Source organism: Neofelis nebulosa, chromosome 6 (assembly GCF_028018385.1).
Source record: "Neofelis nebulosa isolate mNeoNeb1 chromosome 6, mNeoNeb1.pri, whole genome shotgun sequence".
Classification (NCBI taxonomy): Eukaryota; Metazoa; Chordata; class Mammalia; order Carnivora; family Felidae; genus Neofelis; species Neofelis nebulosa.
In genome coordinates this window covers 94,360,754-94,384,365 of record NC_080787.1, presented here as the reverse complement: position 1 = coordinate 94,384,365, position 23,612 = coordinate 94,360,754, and the positions used below count along the sequence as shown (strand labels likewise).

The following is a 23,612-nucleotide window of genomic DNA, read 5'->3' as shown; positions in this document are numbered from 1 at the left end:
GGAATCATGGAAATAAAGTCCATCATATTCATGGTTCTGGGATTTATGCAGGGAGTTATGCTGTGGAGTGGTGGTAGGGATTGAGGAGGAAATCTTAAGAGCCAGTTTAGGATTCTGCCTACCACTGCCTCAATGTGGTTTTCTTCCAGTGTTTTGTTGAAGCATTGGTTAAGCATCTTGGATCTGTGGGTTTCTGGTCTTCATCATGTGGGAAATTTCTAACCATTATTTTTTAATTTTTTTTACCCCTTCTTCCCTTTCAGGAAGTCTTACACAGATAAATTAGGGTTCCTGAAACAGTCACACAGCTTACTGATGTTCTATTAACTTTTGCTTTGTTTTATTTATTTATTTTTTGAAATTTTTCTATCTTCAGGTTTCATTTTGGGTGATTTCTATTGCCTTGTCTTAAAATTCGGTCTTTTTTTCTGCAGTGTCTAAAATACTGTTCATTGCATTCAGTGTATTTTTCATGTAGCATGTAGAGTTTTATCTCTAATGAGTTTGTTGTTGTTGTTGTTGTTGTTGTTTTATCTTCTGTGCTTCCACTTGCACAATCATTTCTGTAGGGGTCAGCAAACTTTCTGTAAGGATAGTAATTATTTTAGACTTTTGGACCATACAAGGTGTCTATTCAATACTCATTGTTTTCTTTTTTATTAAAATACATTTTCAGAATGTAATGACCATTCTTATAGTCTATAAAAACCAAACCAAACCGAAATAAAACAAGCAAACAACAGATGTCTGGCCAGATTTGACACACAAGCTGTTAATTTGCTGACCTTTGCTCTAGTTCCTTGAAGAGTCTGTCATTTGTATTATTTCTTGATTTGTTTTAGTTGATCAATTTTTTTTTATCATAATGTGTTTTTCTGCTTTTTAGCATGCATGGTCATTTTTTTTTTTTATGAATACCAAACATAATGATTTTACCTTCATGAGTACCAGATATTTTTGTATTCTTATAGTCTTGAGTTTTTTCTTGGGATATAGCTAAGTTACTTTAGATCAGTTTGATCTTTGCAGGTCTTCTAAAATTTCTTAGGTGGGCCAAAGCAACATTTAAAGGCTAGTTTTGCCCCACTAATAAGACATAGCTCTTCTGAGCAGAGAACATAATTCCCAGTTAAATAAGAGGTTTTCCACTATGGTTGGTAAAAACAGGAGCTGTTCTAAACCCTATGGGGTGAAGTTTGAGTTTGCTTCCTCCAGTCCATTTAAGTGGTTCTTTCCCCTACCTTGGGCACTTTTCTCATATGCTTGTGCTCTTTGGAGATTTCTGGAATTATCAATTCTCTCTTTCTGATTATATATATATTTTACAATAAAAATATCTCCCAAATGGAGAAATTCAGCTTTAAGGGAATGAAGTAGGCCGTGAAGCTTTATTCCATCAAAGCTCGTGAAATCCCTGTGTTTTAACAGAACCTTCAGTGTTTATCTATGGATTTTATTTTTCTTTTTGAAACAAAAGCAGCAGATAAATCTGGAAATTAAGAATTATAGCAAGTTAGAAGGTATGTTCCCCCTTTCTCTCTGGAAGAGGCCAAAAGTTTATTGCATTCCAAGTTGTTATCAAAGGAAGGAAAAAGTCCTGTTTTCAGTTATAAATTATTAGAAAAGTGAGATCTGTACTCTGAAGTAGGTCTTAAGTAAAATGAGAAAAGAAAAAGGAGTTGATTCCACCCCTTCTTTTCCCATTCCTTACTTATAATAGTGGTTTGCACTGGACACCCCTCAGCTCCCCACCATCCTTCCTAAAAGACATTTAGCAATATCTGGAGACATTTTTGGTTGTCACGACTAAGAGGGTACTGGCATCTAGTAAATAGAAGCCAGGATACTGCTGAACATTCCACAGTGCACATGACAGTCTTGGGGACATTTACGAAAATGTCAATGATGCCAAGATTTAGAGACCCCAATAGAAAGAGCCATCTAAGACCCTCTGGGGTTTGATACCTGGAACCTTGGTTCCTTTTTTTTTTTTTTTTAAGTATTTTCTAAGCATTGAATAGATCTAAAAATATTACAAAATAGGATTATTAAAAACTTTTAATTTGTAATCACTCCCTTCCTAAGCTTCTTTGATATTGTCACATATTTTAGTTCTATCTTGTTTTAGTTTTATACCAGATATTGTTATTACTGCTATTATTGTAATTGCAGTCAGTAATTATTTGGATTTACCTATATATTTTGCTGTTTCTTAATTCCATCAGTGTGTTCATGTTCTGTGACTTTTCCGTGCCTGAACTGGCAAAATCTCTTAATTTTTGTTAATCGAAAATGCATTTATTTTATCTGTGTTCTTGAAAGATATTTTTGCTGGTAATAGAATTCTAAGTTCACAGTTATTTTCTCATAGCACACTAAAGATATTATTCTACCACATCATATCTTAAAACATGAAAGATGTTATTATATCATCTGCTTTTCTTTCCCCCCCTCCCCCCCCTCCAGGGAGAATTCTACCAGATATTTATTTTTATTTTTTTAATTTTATTTTTTATTTTTTTAAGTTTACATCCAAATTAGCATATAGTGCAACAATGATTTCAGAAATAGATTCCTTAGTGCCCCTTACCCATTTTGCCCATCCCCCTTCCCACAACCCCTCCAGCAACCCTCAGTTTGTTCTCCATATTTATAAGTCTCTTCTGTTTTGTCCCTCTCCCTGTTTTTATATTATTTTTGTTTCCCTTCTCTTATGTTCATCTGTTGTGTCTCTTAAGGTCCTCATATGAGTGAAGTCCTATGATTTTTGACTTTCTCTGACTGACTAATTTCACTTCACATAATATCCTCCAGTTTCATCCACATAGTTGCACATGGCAAGATTTCATTCTTTTTGATGGCTGAGTAATACTCCATTGTATATATATACCACATCTTCTTTATTCATTCATCCATCATTGGACATGTGAGCTTTTTCCCTACTTTGGCTATTGTTGATAGTGCTGCTATAAACATGGGGTTGCACGCCGGTATTTCGTGGATAAATGCCTAGTAGTGCAATTGCTGAGTTGTAAGGTAGTTCTATATTTAGCTTTTTGAGGAACCTCCATACTGTTGTCCAGAGTGGCTGCACCAGCTTGCATTGCCACCAACAATGCAAAAGAGATCCTCTTTCTCCACATCATCACCAACATCTGTTGTTGCCTGAGTTGTTAATGTTAGCCATTCTGACAGGTTTAAGGTGGTATCTCATTGTGGTTTTGATTTGTATTTCCCTGATGATGAGTGATGATGAGTGATGTTGAGCATTTTTTCATGTGTCGGTTGGCCATCTGGGTGTCTTCTTTGGAGAAGTGTCTATTCATGTCTTTTGCCCATTTCTTCACTGGATTATTTGTTTTTTGGGTGTTGAGTTTGATCAGTTCTTTATAGATTTTGGATACTAACCTTTTATCTGATATGTTGTTTGCAAATACCTTCTCCCATTCCATCAGTTGCCTTTTACTTTGCTGATTGTTTCCTTTGTTGTGCAGAATCTTTTTATTTTGATGAGGTCCCAGTAGTTAATTTTTGCCTTTGTTTCCCTTGCCCCTGGAGACATGTTGCGTAAGAAGTTGCTGCGGCCAAGATCAAAGAGGTTTTGCCTGCTTTCTCCTCTAGGATTTTGATGGCTTCCTGTCTTACATTTAGGTCTTTCATCCATTTTGAGTTTATTTTTATGTATGGTGTAAGAAAGTGGTCCATGTTCATTCTTCTACATGTCGCTGTCCAGTTTTCCCAGCACCACTTGCTAAAGAGACTATCTTTATTCCATTGGATATTCTTTCCTGCTTTGTCAAAGATTAGTTGGCTATACGTTTGTGGGTCCTTTTCTGGGTTCTCTATTCTGTTCCATTGATCTTTTTTTTTTTTTTTTGAGACATCTGCAATCAATCTTATTTAGGTGTTTTTTTTGTTTTTGTGTGTTTGTTTTTGAAGTAAGTTTTCTCTCTGGCTTCTTTTAAGCATGATCTCATGGTTTGTAGGATCGAGCTCTGCGTGGGGCTCTGTGCTGTCAGCTTGGGGTTCTCTCCCTGTCTCTCTGCCCCTTCCCTTTACATTTTTCATACACCTGTAACTTGACAGACATTGTTAAAAATGAAGAAAGAAATACAGAGTATTTCCCCCCTCTCCAGGAACTTGCACTATAGCTGGGGACATAAGAAGACATCTGTGCTGAATATTTACAAACAATATACTGTGGAATGCAGTAAGCACAAAGTCAGTGATGCAAATTTAATCCATTTTATATAGATGGCAAAGGGATTAGTGCAGGCTATAGCTCTTTTGACAATTTCTTGAAGAAAAGGAGACTTGAGTTGTTCCTTGACTGCTGTGATCTGGAGGAATTGAGCCTTATCTGAACATTGACAATGAATTTAGCATTGTTTTTTGTAAGAGAGCTGATGTGGGTTATACAGAGGAAGAAGCATTTCTTGATTTTGTAATGAAAACTTTGTGTGGATCTGGTATGAAATATTAGAGATTATGTCTTGTCCATATTACTTTTTCCATAGAACTTTAAAATGGTATTTCTGTTATAAAAACTTGGTCACTGTCAGGAGGGCCACTATTTTACAATTATTGTGTGAAGTATTACTATGGAAACTGTAAGGAAAAAGTTAAAAATTTCTCAGCTTACTCTTAAAAGTAATTAGGGATTTTGTTGTATTCAGACTGCTATGTGTGAAAAGCATGCTTTTGATATACTATATTTTCTTGTTTTGGAGGTCAGTAAAGGTTCATTATGTAAAAGTTTGCTCTATTGGATAGCTTTCTTATAAAGTTATAAATAAGATGCTTTTATTTATTTGTGGCTCCCAGCAAGTATTTAAATTATTTGCTTAAAAAGTAAGGTTTAGTTGTTTTGAAAGTGTACTATCGTTCAAATATATGAAACAGCTAGGTCTCATTTGAAGGGAAATTATGTCTATATTTTTCCTTATAAAGAATTAATTTTATCTGTATGCCCTGAACTTCTTCAGGATTGTAGTATGATAAAGTCTTCTGGGAATACTTGCAAACAGCTAACTAGGTACAGAGCATCAGCTACTTAAAAAAAACCTACTAAACTAGAAAGAGTTATAACTAACATCTGCACCTCTAGCTAGGAGAAATCTAACAACAGAACTTTCTTTATGACCTACACTTTATTGATTTTATGGCAAGAAATTAGAAGAGAGATTAAAGGCCTCAAGCATATTGTGCTTTCCCATGATGATAATTTTAGAACTCAAATGAATTCAGAAGTCTGAAAAGTAGATGACTTCAACTTGTAATGTGAGAATTTCAAATTACTTTAGAAATAGACTTAGTCCATATCTTCCAATATATCTATGCATTGTGTTTACACAGACCTCTTATGATAAACAGAAATGTTTGGCATGATTGTTGCTATTTATAGATTTTTATTATTTTTCTCTGGAAATATGCATGGATTGCTTATCATTCATCAATAATTATTTCTTTAGCTCCTGACTGATACAAGGCATTATGCTTGGGAGGTATGATAGGCACAAAGCAGTTTAGAATTATGATCCTGCCTTTAAAGGGACTTTATCCAGTTAGGTAAGTAGAACTGAGGTTAAATTTCACCTTTCAGGGGCGCCTGGGTGGCCCAGTCGGTTGGGCGTCCGACTTCAGCCAGGTCACGATCTCGCGGTCCGTGAGTTTGAGCCCCGCGTCAGGCTCTGGGCTGATGGCTCAGAGCCTGGAGCCTGTTTCCAATTCTGTGTCTCCCTCTCTCTCTGCCCCTCCCCCGTTCATGCTCTGTCTCTCTCTGTCCCAAAAATAAATAAATGTTGAAAAAAAAAAAAATTAAAAAAAAAAAAAATTTCACCTTTCACCGTTGGCACATTTTGTCATGTGGATCGAGTTACATAGCACCTCCAAATTTCAGTTTTTCTCATCAGACTATTTATTTTAAAGATTATATAAGTCAACACACAGAAAATGTGTAGTGGTGTCTGTGATACAATTTAAATTATCAGTAAATTCCTAGCCTGAGTAATAATTATGTAAACTGTTATCACATTGATAACTGAGCTTTTTGCTGTTTTATCTAACTGGGTACACTTTGAGTCTTTCTGTTAAGATATATTGATAAGGTTGGAATTATTTTGGTATAAATAACTTTTCAAAATTACTCAAAGATGAATATTGAAGGAATATAGAAAATAGTTCTAAATTAATAAAGATAAAGTAAAATGACTCATTTCTTTAGTTAATACTGTGCATTTCATTAGGTATCTTATATTTCATTTTTTAAGCGTAATTCCCTCTTATAACCCTGAAAGCAAGTTTAGAGAGGGCAAGTTTAAATTTCATCCAGTGGTGCAAGTATGACAGTGACTAAACATAGGCTATTTTACCTTTTTACATCCTCAACAAGCTGTTACATTGTTGATCAACTTCATGAGAATAATAATTATATGTTGGAGTAATTTTAAATATATCGGGGGAAATCATTATATAAAGACGTCTCAATGTATTCTTAAGCAATCTATATAATATCATATTTTATTCCATAATTTTTATGATTTCTTCCTTGAAATGTTTTGCTTTCCTTTCAAATTTTTACATACTATACAAGAGGTTGAAGCAAAACATTTGTCTTTTAGGGACCCCTTACTAAATGTATGCCTTCTAACTTGATACATGTTTTAAACAAGTTTTTCTGAGTAAAATGCACTTTGTTCTTTCCAGAGTAGGTTGTGTTAAATTATTAAACAACAACAACAACAGACGACCAGGGCACCTGGGTGGCTCAGTCAATTAAACACCCAACTTCGGCTCAGGTCATGATCTCACGGTTCATGGATTCGAGCCCCACGTCGGGCTCTGTGCATGATAGCTCAGAGCCTGGAGCCTACTTTGGATTCTGTATCTCCCTCACTGTCTGCCCTCCCAGGCTCATGTTTTCTCTCAATCTCCCTCTCTCTCTCTCTCAAAAATAAATAAACGTTAAAATAAAAGGCAAACAACAACAACAAAAAACAGATGACTAAGAAAACATAGTCACTGTGTTGGGAGTGGGTAGAGAAAGAGTAACAGTCCTCATTCTTGGGCTTTGATAATCACTTGGGATGCTATAAAGAAATGTACAAATTACTATTCCCACCCTAGATAAATGAATGAAAACCTCAAGGGTTGAGTCTAGAAATCTGTCATTTTTAAAAGCATGTACACTCCCTACCCCAAGTAATGAGGATCCTCTCTCAAAGCACTGACCTTCTCAGCACACCCTCGGCTGAGTTCCTATCCGGCAGTCTTTGACCCGACACTTTTCCTACTCTTTCAGTGGTTTGAGTGTATTTGAAACCCTTCTATGTGAGCTTCAGATCTCATCTGGGGGAACAAGCAGTAAATTTCAGTTTAAGGAAATCATTTATAAGTCCACTTTACTACTCGTTTCCCCATTATATCAGTAATTCTCAGATCTTTCATTTTATAGGAAAGAGTTCATGATGTTACATTGTGTATTTAAAATATTAGACATTTTAAAAGGTACCAATTTAAATAGGTATTTTAAAATTTGTGATCTTTAGGAAGTCAATACCAAGTATGTTCTTAAGCATGGAATACACATGCGCACACACACACACACACACACACACACACGTATGTTTTACTGACCACTTTAAGTCATTAATACTTTTATTTATATAATACATTATTTTGCTAAGTTATTACTTAAATGAATTCTTGACTTAAAATCATACTGTTATTCCGATATTGTGAGTTTAAATGCAAGTGGAAATAGTCTCTTATTACTTAGAACAATTCATCTGAGGATTCTGTTGATGAAATTTTCTTGTTTAAGGAGATGTATATTTAAAGTGATATCCTTGCTTTATTTAATTAGTTTTGTGGAAAGTTTAAAGTCATGTATACTATAAGAAAATTTAAATTAAGAATTACCCATATTTTAATATCTATTACATTTTATGAGCTTGACCATCTAAGTGCCAAAATACTTTATTTTTTCTGAATATTCAAAGTAAGCTAGTGAAAGTACCTTAAAGGTTAAAGTCAGAGCTGAAACCAGTTATTACCATAAATATCAGCCAAGAAGCTGAAAATGACATTTTCTTTGTAGGATTCAACAGAATTTGATAGAGACTGTTGTGCTTCTATTTTATTGCCATGATTAGAAGTGCAGCTGTTTGTCAGAAGGCAGGTCCCACAATTTGGACCGAAAAGACTGTTTGTAATACCAAATAAATAATGGTGTCTTAACATTTTTAAGCCGTGACACTTATAGTGACATCCTGGAAGTATACTTGGCTACATGTCAGTAGGAGTTCATCTCCCTTGTGAAAATAATATATTAACTAAATAGAAAATACCAGACTCTTAACCTTCAATTTTACCTCTGCGTTAAGCCTCTGAAGTTTGTGTAATTATAATACTGGTTTTTTGAAAGCAGCCCTGTCTTATTATGGTAGTTCCGTCTACCCAAATCAAACCCCTAATTGAGCTTAAACCATGACTTTTACTATCCTCTTGTATATTGTTGGCACAGCATTTGGGTGTCACTTCTGAGTGACATCTGACTTGCTAAGTTGTTGTTAAGAGTGCACTAGTAGAAATCCAGATGTGCAATCTCAAGGGTTTATCAGTGGAGTTTGTTATCTGCAGACAAAGTTTTGTTTATCTTTTAAAATTCCCTCTCAAGAACTTTTTCTTCAGTTTTCCTTAGCATTCAAACCTTAGCTGCAACTTAGGAACAAGCAAGGTACCCTCACCTTCCAAAAAGAGATTAGTGTTCCTCTCTGACTCCCATTATACCTTAAGTTCTCATTAAATGTGGTATTGCTATTGTTTGTTATTCTCTTTTTTTTTTTTTTTTCTCTTTAGGACCTTAATAGCTTCTTATTTAGCATTTTGTTGTCATGTAGTAGAGTATATTTAGAAGTCTCGTTTATTTAGTGGTGTTTCTTTTTTATTTTTTCATTATGCTTCTTAGATGGAGTATTTTCAGTGTGAAAATTTTTAGGAATTGCTCCTTAGGGGCATGTTAAATATTTCCAGATACTATTAGAATAGTGTAAATACATTCAGTTAAATAATATGAAAGGGTTATGAATTATGCATTATGATTTCTTATGGCTTCTTGTCACATGTAATAAAATTTGGATCCATTTCATTTTATAAAATACCTAACTTGATTTTTACAAAATCTTACAATCTTACTTTCTTCAAAGATTTAATAGATTAGTCTCCTGAGGCCTTTTGTTGCTAAGATTTAATTTCCTCTACCCAGATTGTCTGGTTCACAATGAATTATTACCATGAACCATTAAAATGCATGACTCTTTAGTAAAGAGAAACTGTCCATGGACTATTTTCTTTTCTCTTAATTAGCAGAATTCACTAATTTTTCAGTGCATTTTCAAATTGGAAATTAGGTGTTTGGTAAAGATGTTGGCTTCTGTGTGAGATAATGGAAAAGGGTGATCAGTTATTATGTATTAACACAAAAACATTACATATTTGTATCTGTAAAGACACAAATTATGTTATTTTTATAATTTAAAAAAAATTTTTAAATGTTATTCAAGTTTTGAGAGAGAGAGAAAGAGAGAAAGAGTGCAAGTTGGAGACACAGAATTCGAGGCAGGCTCCAGGCTCTGAGCCATCAGCATAGAGCCCAACACGGGGCTCGAACCCATGAGCTGTGAGATCATGACCCGAGCCAAAGTCAGATACTCAACCGACTGAGCCACCCAGGCACCCCATATTATGTTATTTTTAATACTTTAAGAAGTATAAAGTAGATATTCCTCTTTTATATGTTTATTGGTAAGATAAATATTTTTATCCTAATAAAAGCATGTTTGTGGAGCTGATTATAAAATCTGTTCACTCTAAAACAGTAATATCTAAAATGTAATGTTTATATTTATAAAACAGAAAGCAAAAGTTCCTTTCTAATCCCAATTCCAGTGAAACAGTTTGTTATATATCTTTCCATGATGTTTTCTTTAAATCAACAAATACTTAGTTATGTTACTGTTCTGTGGCATGGTGTTTTGTTTTTTGTTTTTCGCTTTTGGATACGTTTTCCTATGTGTATATCCTTCCTCAGTATGTTTTCTATTTAACTACTATAATTCATGAAGAATATAATATGAATTACTTATACCACTCCACTATTTGTGGAATTCAATGTTTTTGTTTTTGTTTTTATGTAAAAAAATGCAAAAAAAAAGATGTTTTTGCAAACATCTTTGTGCTTATTTATTTACCTAGCATCCTTGTTCAGTTAGTTTAACTTTATGGAAATTTATGGAGGTGGGTGCACATTTATTAATGTTAATGTATTTATGATATCTGATAGAAAACATCAAACTTAAATGATGTTAGCAGAATAACATATACCCAGCTCCTGTTCTGGAGTTAGTCATTGTGCTTAACGTGGAGTGTCTTAAATATTACTTTATTTATGAAATTCATCAGTGATGCAGCTCACAGATAATAATTGGTTTAATTAGAATGACTCAGCTGAAGTATGTATAGAAAAAAACATCATTGAGTATTTCCTTTGTGCCTAGTACTAGGCATTAGGAAGACAAAGATGAAAAACATAATTCCCAACCCTCAGTACTCTCATATTCTAAAGGGAAATAACTCCTTATATTAATCATTTAGCACTTTAGAGACTGTAAGTAATTTTTGTTTGATCAGGTGAAGTATTTGTCACTCCTCAGTAAAGGTGAATAAGGAGACTTCATCTGGCCCAGTTTCATATATGGTGGATAACTAGACCTAACTGTTTCAGTTAGTCTAACTGTTTTAGACTTTGTGTTGGAATATAGAAAGAAGTATTAATTATTTGGGCAGTGTTAGAAAAAGAATATTAATTCCATTCTTTAACACATTCAACAAATGATTCCTTGTTATTTTTTCCCTTGGTTACTAAGGATGACTTTATTAAGAATAAGAGGTCAGAGGGGTGCCTAGGTGGCTCAGTTGGTTAAATGTCTGACTTTGGCTCAGGTCATGATCTTGCAGTTCGTGGGTTCAAGCCCCGTGTCAGGCTCTGTGAGGCCAGCTCAGAGCCTGAAGCTTGCTTCAGATTCTGTGTCTCACCCTCTCTGCCCCTCACCCACTGGCACTCCGTCTTTCTCTGTCTCTCAAAAATGAATAAATGTTAAAAAAAATTTTTTTGAAAGAATAAGAGGTCAGATAAAATTAATGTTCTTTCTGTCCCCTAAAGCATCCTCAATGATTGACAGTTTATAATATAGTTTATCTGCATTGCATGACCCTCAGATTATTGAGACCATGTTAATAAGGATTTTGGATGCTGCCCTAAGAGCTTTCCCCACAATGCGGTCAGCTATGTTATGACAATATATTTATCAAATTTAAAACATTATGTAAATTAGCTGGGTGCTTTCTAGAGCTGCACTTTTTAAAACAGTAGCTACTAGCTACATGTGCTGTTGAGCAGTCTGGAGGGAGGTAGAGGTAAGAGAATGGGCAAAATAAGTGAAAGGGATTAAGATGTACATACTGCCAGTTATAAAATAAATAAGTCAGAGGGATGAAAAGTATAACACAGGGAACATAGTTAGTAGATTATAACAGTTTTGTGTCGTGACAGATAGTGACTACACTTATCATGGTAAGCATGTTGTAATGTATAGAATTATGCAATCAGTATGTTGTACACCTGGAAGTAATATAATAATGTGAACTATACTTCAGTTAAAAAAATTTAAATAATAAAAGAGAAATATGGCTAGTCTGGATTGAGATGTGCTCTAAGTGTAAAATACACTTATTTCTCAACCTTCTTATGTAAAAAAATAATTTTTATTATGGATTAAAAAGGTAATATTTTAGATACATTGGGTTATATAAAATTTTTATAAAATTTTAATTTTTAAAAACTTTCTAATGTTTCTGCTAGAAAATTAAAATTTATATGGTTTGCATTATATTTCCTTTTTAAATGTTATTGAAGTATAGTGTGAAATTTTATTTTAGGTCTGCTACTAATATGTAACCTTGAGAAAGTCACCATAACTCTCTGAAAATGAGTTTTTAAAAAAATCTTGACCTTTCCATTGACCTCCAAAGTCAGATGCAATGCCTGTTTGAAATTTCTTCTTGGACATATAATGAGTTCTTCAAATGTAGTGTTTTTTTCTTTTTCCTCTCTGTCCTCTGAATCTTTCTTATATCATCAGTAGAACTGCCATCCATCTACTCTCTCTTTTTTTTTTTTAACCCAGTCTCTCACACTTAAATCATTATTGAATCCTATTAGCTGCACCTTAGAAATATAGTCTGTATCCTACCTCAGTTTCCACTCATAATATAAATCAGCATCATTCCTCACCTTAACTATTAGCGTCGTCGTTTCCCGTGTCCCAATCTGTTCTTCTCATGGTGGCTAAGTAGACCTTTAAGAAGTATAGTTGTCATTCCTCCACTTAAGATCATGAAAAGACTTTCTCTTGTATTAAGAATAAAAATTCATAACTCGTTACCATGACCTATAATTTCCCCATGACTCCTATTTCCCTTTCCTGTTCACCCTCTTCCTCTGTATTACCCTGTTCCCTGAAAGGTAAATATATGCAAAACTACCTCCAAAGGCTGTAGGAGCCCTAAGACCAAAGAAAAAGGCTGATGAAAAGGCCCAACAAGTCCAGCTTGACAAGAAATGGTTTATTAAGGGGACTTACAGATAGAACTGTGTCTTAGGTGGTTGCAAGAGAAATAGACCCCTAACCCCATATCTTTTAAGACTTGCTTTTGTAGCCCTAGAGACTGCGAGTACATGCTGGGAGATCATCCAAGAGGAGAATGTTTAAGAATAAGTGTGTATTCATAGTCTTATCTCCAGAGCACTTTGAGGATGTTATGTCCTAATTGTGTACTTAAGGATGTGGTTAAATAAAAGAATGTGGGAGGGGAAGGGGCTATTCTTAGGAAGGTTTCAGGTCACAGAACCTTCATCATGGCAGATTTGTCCAAAGTGCCAATTAGTCTGGTTCACATATATACCATCTATTAAAAATTAATTCATATCAGTGTTTGAAATAATCTATTCATTAGTGAATGTGTATTTTCTGTTTCCTACCTTCGTTACAAATTGTGTTACTACCTTTTTGACCACTTAAACAGTTTGTAGCACAATAAATATTTGCCAGATGAGCACATGATGACCCCAGCTATGAATGAAAGGTGAAATTTTGTTTAATATATCCTATTATGAAGGCCTAAAATCTTTTATTTTAGAATGATTACTGAAAAGGGTTTTATACGCATACAAGCAGTGAGTAAAGACCTTTTAAATTAAAAAACCTAATTATCTAAAATTATCTAATTACCTAATGAGTACCCAAAAATATTAAATTCCTATTCAAAGCTATTCATATAAACTGTTTTATTTTTAGCCCCGTGACTTGTAAGTGGCTTGTGCTGTGGAACATGGTTTGTGAGGTGTATTTGAGGGGTGGGATTCAGCAAATGAAGCTTGCACAGAGAGTACTGAGTGGCAGTCGACTCTATTCTGAAATGTTAAGCCCAAGCCACATGCTATCAAGAGCCAGATGAAACTTAATCTATGAAAATCATATAGTGTGTGTCTTTGGTATCTATATGAGTTTTCCTAAATATATGCTGAAATTGTAATCTTTACTGTTAGAATAATCTTAAGCATAATCTTATGATACACTAGCTTAGAGAGGGCAGCATGGTCCTGGCTTCATCTTAAATACCTAGTTAATGCATTTTAATTGACTGGCAATGTAGGTACCTTATTCGATTATTATAAACAGTTAATGTAGTATACTTAGTGTACATTTTTGTTCTCCCAGGTAAATAGTATTATCCAGATTATTTTTTAGAGTAAAGTGTGTAGTTGACAGCAGCCTGTGTAGTCAGTGTTTTATAAGGGATATTTGAAACATATATATTTTCCAAGAATTGCATAAATGAGTCATGTCATTTCCTGAATGATTAGTTGTCTGATGAATCCAAAATATGTAGACAAGTGGATTTAGGATAAGACTTATAATATATTTTTTTAAGTTTATTTATGAGAGAGAGTGGACTGGGGTTGGGGAGAGAGGGTTCAGAGAGGGGGGGGGAGAGAGAGGATCCCAAGTAGGCTCTGCACTGTCAGTGCAGGGGCTCGAACTCACAAACCATGAGATCATGACCTGAGCCAAAGCCAAGAGTCTGACATTTAACTGACTGAGCCATCCAGGTGACCCAAAGCTTGTAATATTTAAAATATTTTTTGATTTGCTGATTATGATATGTTTTGAAAATGCTTCTACTAATTAAAAGGGAGAATACTGTTTATTTGTTAATTAAAAGGGAGAATACTGAACATAAAGCCTTATCATAAATGAGCCATGAGACACTCAGTTTTCTGTTTAAAAGCAAATACTAACATGCTGCTTAATTGCAGTTTTAGCTTTATGCATCACTAATATATAAAATCAATACATGTTTCTTTTAAGTTAGAAGAATAGCAAATATTTGGAAGCAGTGGTTGTTAGAGCCATTTAATTAGACATTAGTATGTGAAGTATAAATAAAATAATGAAAATTATTAGTACACAATTCTAAATTTGAGTAGAGTTTTGATAAAACCACACTTTTCTTCTGCTTTAAACTTTTAAGATATTTGTGTATATAGTTTATGTATCATTGAAATACAAGAAATCCCTTGTGCATAATGAACTTTAACTTAATTATCTCATGTTCCACTAGTCCACAGACACAGTTTGAAATGTACTGAGTTCTCCAGCGATGTTTTTTAATACCGTTAAGTTACAGTCTGTGCCCATTCTATTTTTTACAAACGTTTATTGATTATATTTGTTTATTCAAGTTCCTAAATTCAAAGTGAAAAAAAAAAAAAAAAACTTTGGGGGAGGGAGCAGAGCATGCACTGTTTTAAGTAATTTGTAAATTTTTGGAGGTTTTTTGTTTTTGTTTTTTAAGCTTACTGTTTCTTGCCAGGATGTTCTGTTGATAGTAATTGTATGTATACAACAATATTTTATTTATTTTATTTATGTTTGCTTAGAAATGTTTTTTTTTTTCCATTGGTTGATGACTAATTGATCATCTGAATGGTAGCTCTTGCATTGTATGCTAAAATAAGACATATTTTGCTGGCAGGGAGAAATTAGGCTAGTTTCATTGTTTCATCTGTGAAGCTCTCTTGCAAAAAAGAGCAAACCAGGCCAGTTTTAAAATTTAAGTTGCAGAAACATTATTGGTGCTTATTATACCAACACGTTCATATTCAGAACTACTTCATACAGTAAATATTAATCTCCTTTGCAAAAGTAGGGAAACTGAGGGTCTGAGATTATCTGATATGATTAAATTACACATTTAGGATGAGGCACAGCCTCAACTAATCTGCTGTCACTATAGATTAGATTAGATTTTCTAGATGTTTATATAAATGTAACCATGCGGTGTATATTCTTTTTTTGCCTGGCTTCTTTCATTCAACAGTCATTTTGAGATTCATTTATTTTGTTACATCTCAGTAATTTTTTCCATTTTATTGTTGGGTAGTATCCCACTGTATAAATATGCCACATTATCTTCATTCATCTGTTGATGGAGATTTGAGTTGTTTCTGGATTTAGGCTATTCAAATAAAGCTTCTATGACCATTGCGTATAAGTACAAGTTTTTGTATGTACATATGTTTTTTTTTTCTCTTGGTAGAACCTGGAAGTGATATGGCCTGATCATATGTTTAATTATATGTTTGACTTTTAAAAAATTGTCAAATTGTTTGCAAAGTCTTTGTACTATTTTAGATACCTACCAGCAGAATTATGAGTATCAGTTCCTCCACATCCTCATCAACACTTGCAGTGGGCACTTCTTAAAATTGTAGCTATTTTAATAGATGTGTAGTGTTATCTCACTGTGATTTTAACTTTCATTTCCCTAATGACTAATAATATTGAGCATCTTTCTGAGTGCCATCCAGATACTTTCTTTGGCAAATTGACTGTTTAATTGTGCCCATTTAAAAAATTGGATTGTTTGATTTCTTATTATTGTGTTCTGAGAATCCTTTATATATCCTGGACATCAGTCTTTTGTCAGATGTATACTTTGCAAAGATTTTCTTCCATGCTGTCTTCTTTCATTTTCTTAACAATATTTTGAAGATTACAGGTTTTTCATTTGGCTTAAGTTCAGTTTATCAATTCTTTGTTTACAGATTATGGTATATTTAAGACATTTTGGTCTAACTCAAGACCACAAAAATGTTCTCTTCCATTTTTTTCTACAAGTTTTATAGTTTTAAGTTTTACATTTAGATCTATGATCTACTTTTGAATTAATTTTTGTATGGTGGGAGGTATGGATTCAAGGGGGGTTTTTTTTGTTTTGTTTTTTTGGTTTTTTTTGTTTGTTTGTTTTTTATATATACATATCCATTTGTTCCAGCATCATTTATTGAATAATACTATCCTTCATCATCTGTATTGCCTTTGAGCCTTTGTCAAATATCCGTTGTTGGTATATATGAGGGTTTATTTGTGGATTCCTTGTTTTGTTTCTTGATCTATTTATCTTTATGCTAATACAATGCTGACTTGATTTCTCTAGTTTTTTTAATAATCCTTGAAACCAGTTGAAATCAGTTGAGATGTTGATTGGAATTGCACTGGATTTATAGATAAACTTGGGAAGAATTGGCATCTTTTAAAGGATTTTCTTTTATTTCTCTTAGCAAAATTATGTAGTTTTCAATATATATGTTTCTCATCCCTTAAGATTTTCATAATTTTGATACTATTGTAATTGATTTTTAAATTTTTCCTTACTTTCAGATTTTCACTGCTAGTATATAGAAATATAACTTTTTAAAAAATGTCGAACTTACATCCCACAAACTTCTTAAATCACATAGTGTTAGATGATATTTTGTAGATTCCATCAGATTTTTTGCATAGAAAGTCATGTCATCTCTAAATGAAGACAGTTTTTCTTCTTTCCTGTGTAAATGCCTTTATTTCTAAAAAAAAAAAAAAAAAAATGCTGGATTGCACTGACCAGAACCTCCAGTATAATATTAACTGCTGAGTGCAACATCCCTGTTGTGTTCCTAATTTTAGGGGAAAACATTTAGTTTTTCACCATTAAGAATAGTATGAGCTGTAGCATTTTTGTATATCCCCTTTATCAGATTGAAGAATTCCCTTCTATTTCTAGTTTGCTGAAAGTGTTTTGTTTTGATTTGATTTGACTTGTTTTTAATCAGGAATGGATATGGGATTTTGTCAGATTTTTCCCCTTCATTTATTGAAATGATCATGTGGTTTTTCTGTTATAGCTTATTTCTATGGTGAATCAAACTGAGTTTTCAGTGTTAAACTATCCCTGCATTTTTGTGATAATCTCCACTTGGTAATATTATTATTATGTTGTAGAATTATGTAAGTTTTGTTTATATTTTCTCTCTGTGTTCATGAAGAGTATTGTTCTGTAATTTTTTTTTTTTGTCTTATTTTGATATCGGGAAAATGTTTGTCACATAGAATGATTTGGGAAGTATTTTCTCCTTTGCAGTTATTCTGAATAGTCTAAAACCACATGTAGAATTGGTATTATTTCCTCCTTAAATGTTAGGTAGAATTTATCAATGATGCTAACTGGGCCAGGAGTTTTCTTTTTGGGAAGGATTTTAATCTCAGCCTGTTAATTTATTTAATAGATACAGGGTTATTAAAGTTGTACATTTATTCTTGAGTGAATTTTGGTTACCTGTGTCATTTAAGAAAGTTGTCCATTTCATCTGTGTTGTCAAGTGTAGTGGCATAAAGTTATTTATTAAAATTTCCCCATTCTTAAAATATCTGTAGCATCTGTAGTGATGCCATCAATCTCATTCTTGGCATAAGTAATGTCTGTTTCTCTTTTTTCCCCTGATGAATCTAGATTAATCAGTTTTATTGATCTTCTCAAAGAATGTGCTTTTTTTGTTTTCCATTTCTTTGATATCCACTTTGATCCTAACTATTTCCTTTATTCTGCTTAGTTCGGTCTTAATTTTCTCTTTTATTCTGGAAGATGTAGTTGTTCATTTAAAACCATTCTTTTTTCATATAGGTGGTTAGTGCTATATATTTCTCCCTAAGTATTACTTTTAGCAGCATCCACAAATTCTGATATGTCGAGCTTTCTTTTTCCTTCGGTTAACAATACTTACCAAATTCCTTTTGATTTCTTCTTTCATCCATGGGTTATTTAGGAAGTGTGTTATTTAATTTCAAATATTTGGATATTTCCTAAGGATATTTCTGTTAAAGATTTCTAATTTCATTCCGTTGTGATCAGAGGACATGTTTTGTCTTTATTACTTTTCCTTTTATTGAAACATGTTTTATGGTCTAGAATATACTGTATTTTTTAATGTTTTATGAACACTTGATAAGATTTTGTATTCTATTGTTAGATGAATACCTGACCTGTCAGTCAGGTCAAATTGGTTAATAGTGCTGTTCATGTCTACTATAACCTTGTTGATTTTCATGCCTACTTGTCCTGTCAGCTGTTGGGAAGGATGCTGAAGTCATTTGCTGTATTTTGAAGATCTGTTATTAGGTATATTAGCCTTTATGACTATAATTAATTATTCTCTTTTTCATTGTGAAATGACTGCCTTTATTCCTGGTAATTATTCTTGGGTTTGAAATTTATTTTTTGTGATATTACTATAGCCATTCCAGTTTCCTGCCATTAATCCTATCCAGTTTTTTGTTTGCCTTCAGACATTGTAGTTTTCATTTCTAAAGACTTTTCATATGGGAGACTTTAGGAAAAATTATTTAACCACTCTGTCTTCATTTTCTTCTTTATTAAAGGCACATAATAAAAGAACCTATACCGTAAAATTGTTTTGAGAATTGGGTAAATGTATCAAAATGCTCACAAATACATATATATCACAGTATAAGTTCTGAATAAATGTAATCTACAGCTATTGTTCCTACTCTTATGGCTGCTGTTTAAAAAAAGTATTTTTAAATCCATAACATATTAAAACAGAATTTCCTATTGATTTATATACCCAAGAAGTTTCTTGTTTCGACTTTCGTTAGTCATCTTTAACTAAACTAGAATATCATCACAACTCAAAAAAAATACCTGTTTCATTTTGTTTTTGTTTTGTACTTAAGATTGTGTACAAAAATATAGGTATTGTGTCATTATCATATTTTTCAAATTCAGTGAATATGTAATTCCCAAATGCATTAGAATTATACAGTAGTTGTGAGTTCTCAAATGTACATACTTTGGTTTAAATATAGGACATATTGAAATTAGTCATTTTTTTAATCAAAGGAAGTAAATGTTTACATTTAATATTTTGTATGAGTCCTTCACATTACTATCATTTATTATGAGTCATTTATTTCTTTCCTTGTTTCTCTCTCTCTCTCTCTCTCTCTCTCTCTCTAGATTGGGCAGCTGGCTTTTAAAGGAATGAGGAGACTCAATAGAATCCAGTCAATTGTGTTTGAGACTGCCTACAACACCAATGAGAACATGCTGATTTGTGCCCCTACTGGGGCTGGAAAGACCAACATTGCAATGCTTACAGTTCTGCATGAAATTCGCCAACATTTTCAACAAGGTGTTATCAAAAAGAATGAATTTAAGGTAGGAAATTAACAGGTTAGACCATAACTTTTTAAATTGTAAAATTAAAATCATTTGTAGTTGTTCATGTTACATGAAATCTAGAATAAAAGGATATATTCATGATGTCATGTAAAGATTGCTGCTTGAATTTCTCTATTACTGTGAAAGCATTCCCAGTTTGTGTTAGGAAAATCCTATTACCCCTGTGAAAAGCTGTGAAAATACATTTAGCTTTGAAGCAAAACCAATTTTCAGAGGGATGAGACTATATACAAAAATTTCATTGTCCTTTACATAGCTGCACACTTATCCAAGAAGGAGAAGTACTTTTCAGGTATCACTATTAAGATTTTTTACTCCTAGTGGCTACAATTATATTTCACAATAAATTGTGACTTACATGGACTGCTGTGAAACAAATGACCTTCTAGGTTTTGCTCATTTATCAAGGTAGTGTTTTCCTTGGCACAGATTGTATATGTTGCTCCAATGAAAGCCTTGGCAGCTGAAATGACAAATTACTTCAGCAAACGTCTAGAGCCACTGGGCATCGTTGTGAAAGAATTGACTGGGGATATGCAGTTGTCAAAAAATGAAATTTTACGAACTCAGGTATGTTGTGTACTTAGACTTTTTTAATACCATTATTTTTCAGGTAATAGTGAAAATTGTTAAACAACTATACCTAAGTAGCTATAAAATATAAACCTAATGAAATGAACTTCTTTTGTCTGTAATTACATCTTACCTCCACAAAAGAGGTTTTTGCTGGTGCACTGTCCTATTTTATCCCTTCTAACTCTATGATTCTTGCTGTATCTTGACTATTGTTAGATGTCTGGTGTAAATTTTAAGTCCATTAACACTAAATTTTTTTTTTTAAACAGTAGAGAATGAGAATGTGGATAAGACCAGACTTCAGTTTTAAGAGCAGGAAAATATATAGATTCTTAAATGACCCCACTAGTATTCTAAACTATTGTATAAGGATTGCTTAACAAAAAATAAAAGTTTTTAGTCGTTCTTTATTTCATCAGATAGAAAGTTACTAAATCGCGCACTGTATATAGCACTATATTAGGTGAAGTGCGTGACAGCAAAGATATTGAAGATACCCTTCCTGCTTTCAAGGATCCTATACTATGACTGAATAGGCAAAAACTATATTAGAGCTACAACAAGATTATCATTAATTGATGCAACATCAACTAAGGTAATGTTCATAATGCTTTGGAAAAATCCAATAATGGATAACCAAATATTAATGGGATAGTTCAGCCTCAAGGATGATCTGGAGTGGGAACTAGGGAATATGCTGGCCTATTAGCCTGGCATCCTTGCCAGTTTCTCAGGACAAATTACCTGTCCTTACTGGTTGTTAAATATGTATTTTTTAAACATTATACCTGATATGTAATTAATACTATTAGAATTTAAAGTCAGGGGTTGGGGGATGGGGATTGGAGAAAGGTGGTCAAAAGGTATAAACTTCCAGTTATGAGATAAGTACTAGGGATACAGTGTAAAACATGATGACTATAGCTAACCCTGCTACATGTTATACAGCCAAAGTTCTTAAGAGAGGATATCCTAAGAGTTCTCATCATAAGGAGAATTTTTTTTCTTTTTATTTCTTTTTCATTTTGTTGGTAACTTTTTAATTGTATGATGGATGTTAACTAAACCTACCATAATAATCATTTCACAGTATATGTAGGTCAAATCATCATGCTATATACCTTAAACTCATACAGTGATATATGTTAATTATTTCTCAATGAAACTAGAAAAAACAAACAAAAGTGGTTAGAGGAAGCAGATAGACATTTTTCCAAAGGATACATGCAGATGGACAGTAGGTATATGCAGAGATGCTCAGCATCACCAATCATCAAGGAAATGCAAATCAAAACTGAGATATCATCTCACACTTGTTAGAATGCCTACTATCAAAAAGACAAGATAAGAAGTGCCAACAAGTATATGGAGAAAAGGGAACTTATGTGCACTGTTGGTTGGAATGTAAATTGGTGCAGCCCTGGAAAACAGCATGGAGGCTCTTCATAAAATTGAAGGTAGAACTACCTTATGATCCAACAATTCTGCTTCTGGGTGTATATCCAACAGAAATGAAATTAGGATCTCAAAGATCCTGTGTTCATTACAGCATTATTAAAACAGCCAAGAAGGGGTGCCTGGGTGGCTCAGTCAGTTAAGTGGCCAACTTCGGCTCAGGTCATGATCTCACGGTCCGTGAGTTCGAGCCCCGCGTCGGGCTCTGTGCTGACAGCTCAGAGCCTGGAGCCTGTTTTGGATTCTGTGTCTCCCTCTCTCTGACCCTCCCCCATTCATGCTCTGTCTCTCTCTGTCTCAAAAATAAATGTTAAAAAAAAAAAAAAAGCCAAGAAAAAATACTTTTAGACTTTAAAGATTTATTAGTGAAGATCAGACACATATTTCAGTTGTAGTAGATAAAAGGCAGTAATCAGGATTTAGCATTCATTATTTTTAATATCCTTTTTATTTTATGAAATAATAGAGGGGAGTGTATTAATGTTTAGCATCTGTCACAGTTTTTAAAAAATCTCTAATTTAACAAATGGTTTTGTGTTTCAAGAAGAGGTGGCAGAAGGAAAAAGTGGAGCTACAACATAGTTTTTATATTTAGAATCTATAAAACTTTTTCTTTGCCCTTTTACATTATACTACAATCTCAGATTTACTTATTTTGTTAACATAAATAGATTTTTAACTGCTAAAAATGGTCGACAGTAAAGCACACATTATTTGAATTTTGATCACATATTTATGAGTTCAGGTAATGGCACCTTAGGAGCTTGACCTTTCTTTTCTTTCACATTTCAGCTTCAGAATTAATTTTAAAATGTATAGTGTACTTCTATGACAGTTAATTTAGGTCTTTTGTTGGGTAAATTCTAATCCTAAGATAATGTAAAAGAATTATGTGTTTTTATTATAAAAGATACATTATTTTTAAATATTTTGTCAGTGGTAACAGCTGAATAGTAAACAAACGAATAATTTTATTATTCTGTCATTGTAAGTTTTAGCTTATATTGCATAACTGTGATACATGGTTAGGTTTTAAAGACCAGACTAATATGTGGGGTCTTCGTTAATGACTCTGGCTAAAATCAATATGGTAATTTTTGACGTACGTTTTATCCCATTGCCTTGAAGGGATATGAGTCTCTTTTATTAATGATAGTGTTCTTTTCTATAGTGATTCTTTGGATCAGCATGTCCTGAACTCTATCAACGGACACTTTAAGCTACTCTAATTATTGCTTTCAGCCACTAGAGCCGTGCATGGTTGGGAAATTCACTCATGTAGGAAAAGCATCAAACTTACAGATTTTGTTCTGGGTAGTTATGTCTTTTTAGAGTAGGTTTTGTTCTGGTGTTGGCCTGCTTTTTTACATGGGACTCCTGGGTTTTCTCCCATAAAAGTATTACTAGCTTTTATTCCGGCATTTGGAAGGTTCCCATGTTATTGGGCTTTTCACACTGATTTTCAAGCTGCTCTCTCAACTCTGAATCCCACCTCTGAACTCTGATATCTGGCACCTTCAGCCAGTGAGGCTGTGGTTTTTCCCACCTCCTTTTTTTGCAGCTGTAGCAGTGGGTCTGTGATCATACTCTTGGGTCATTAATTTGCAAACTGGTAATTCTTAATCCCTTTCAATTGATACTACATTTCTCTGTTTTTTTACCACTTTCTGATGCTGCCCTGTGTCTTAAACAGTTTTTTTTTAATTGTATACAGTATTTTATGATTATCTGCAGAAATTCCTGCCACTTGTTTGTTCATCTGCCATTATTGGTAATAGATTTCAATTTCCTAGTATTTTTATTATTGAGTTTATTAGTATTTCAAACATACTAATTGTCTTCTCCTAGCAGTGAAGGTGGGAAGCATATTTTAAAAATCT

At 33.3% G+C, this 23,612-nt stretch overlaps 1 protein-coding gene across 3 annotated transcripts in view; it reads left to right on the top strand.

Moving 5' to 3' along the window:
• Positions 1–23,612, top strand: part of ASCC3 (activating signal cointegrator 1 complex subunit 3) — a 359,136-nt gene that overhangs the window by 80,542 nt on the left and 254,982 nt on the right. For all 3 annotated transcript variants that reach the window (XM_058734818.1, XM_058734819.1, XM_058734817.1), the window contains exons 9-10: positions 19,477–19,677; positions 20,131–20,271. In XM_058734818.1, coding sequence (XP_058590801.1) covers positions 19,477–19,677; positions 20,131–20,271 — 342 coding nt within the window. The remainder of the gene's footprint in view (positions 1–19,476; positions 19,678–20,130; positions 20,272–23,612) is intronic.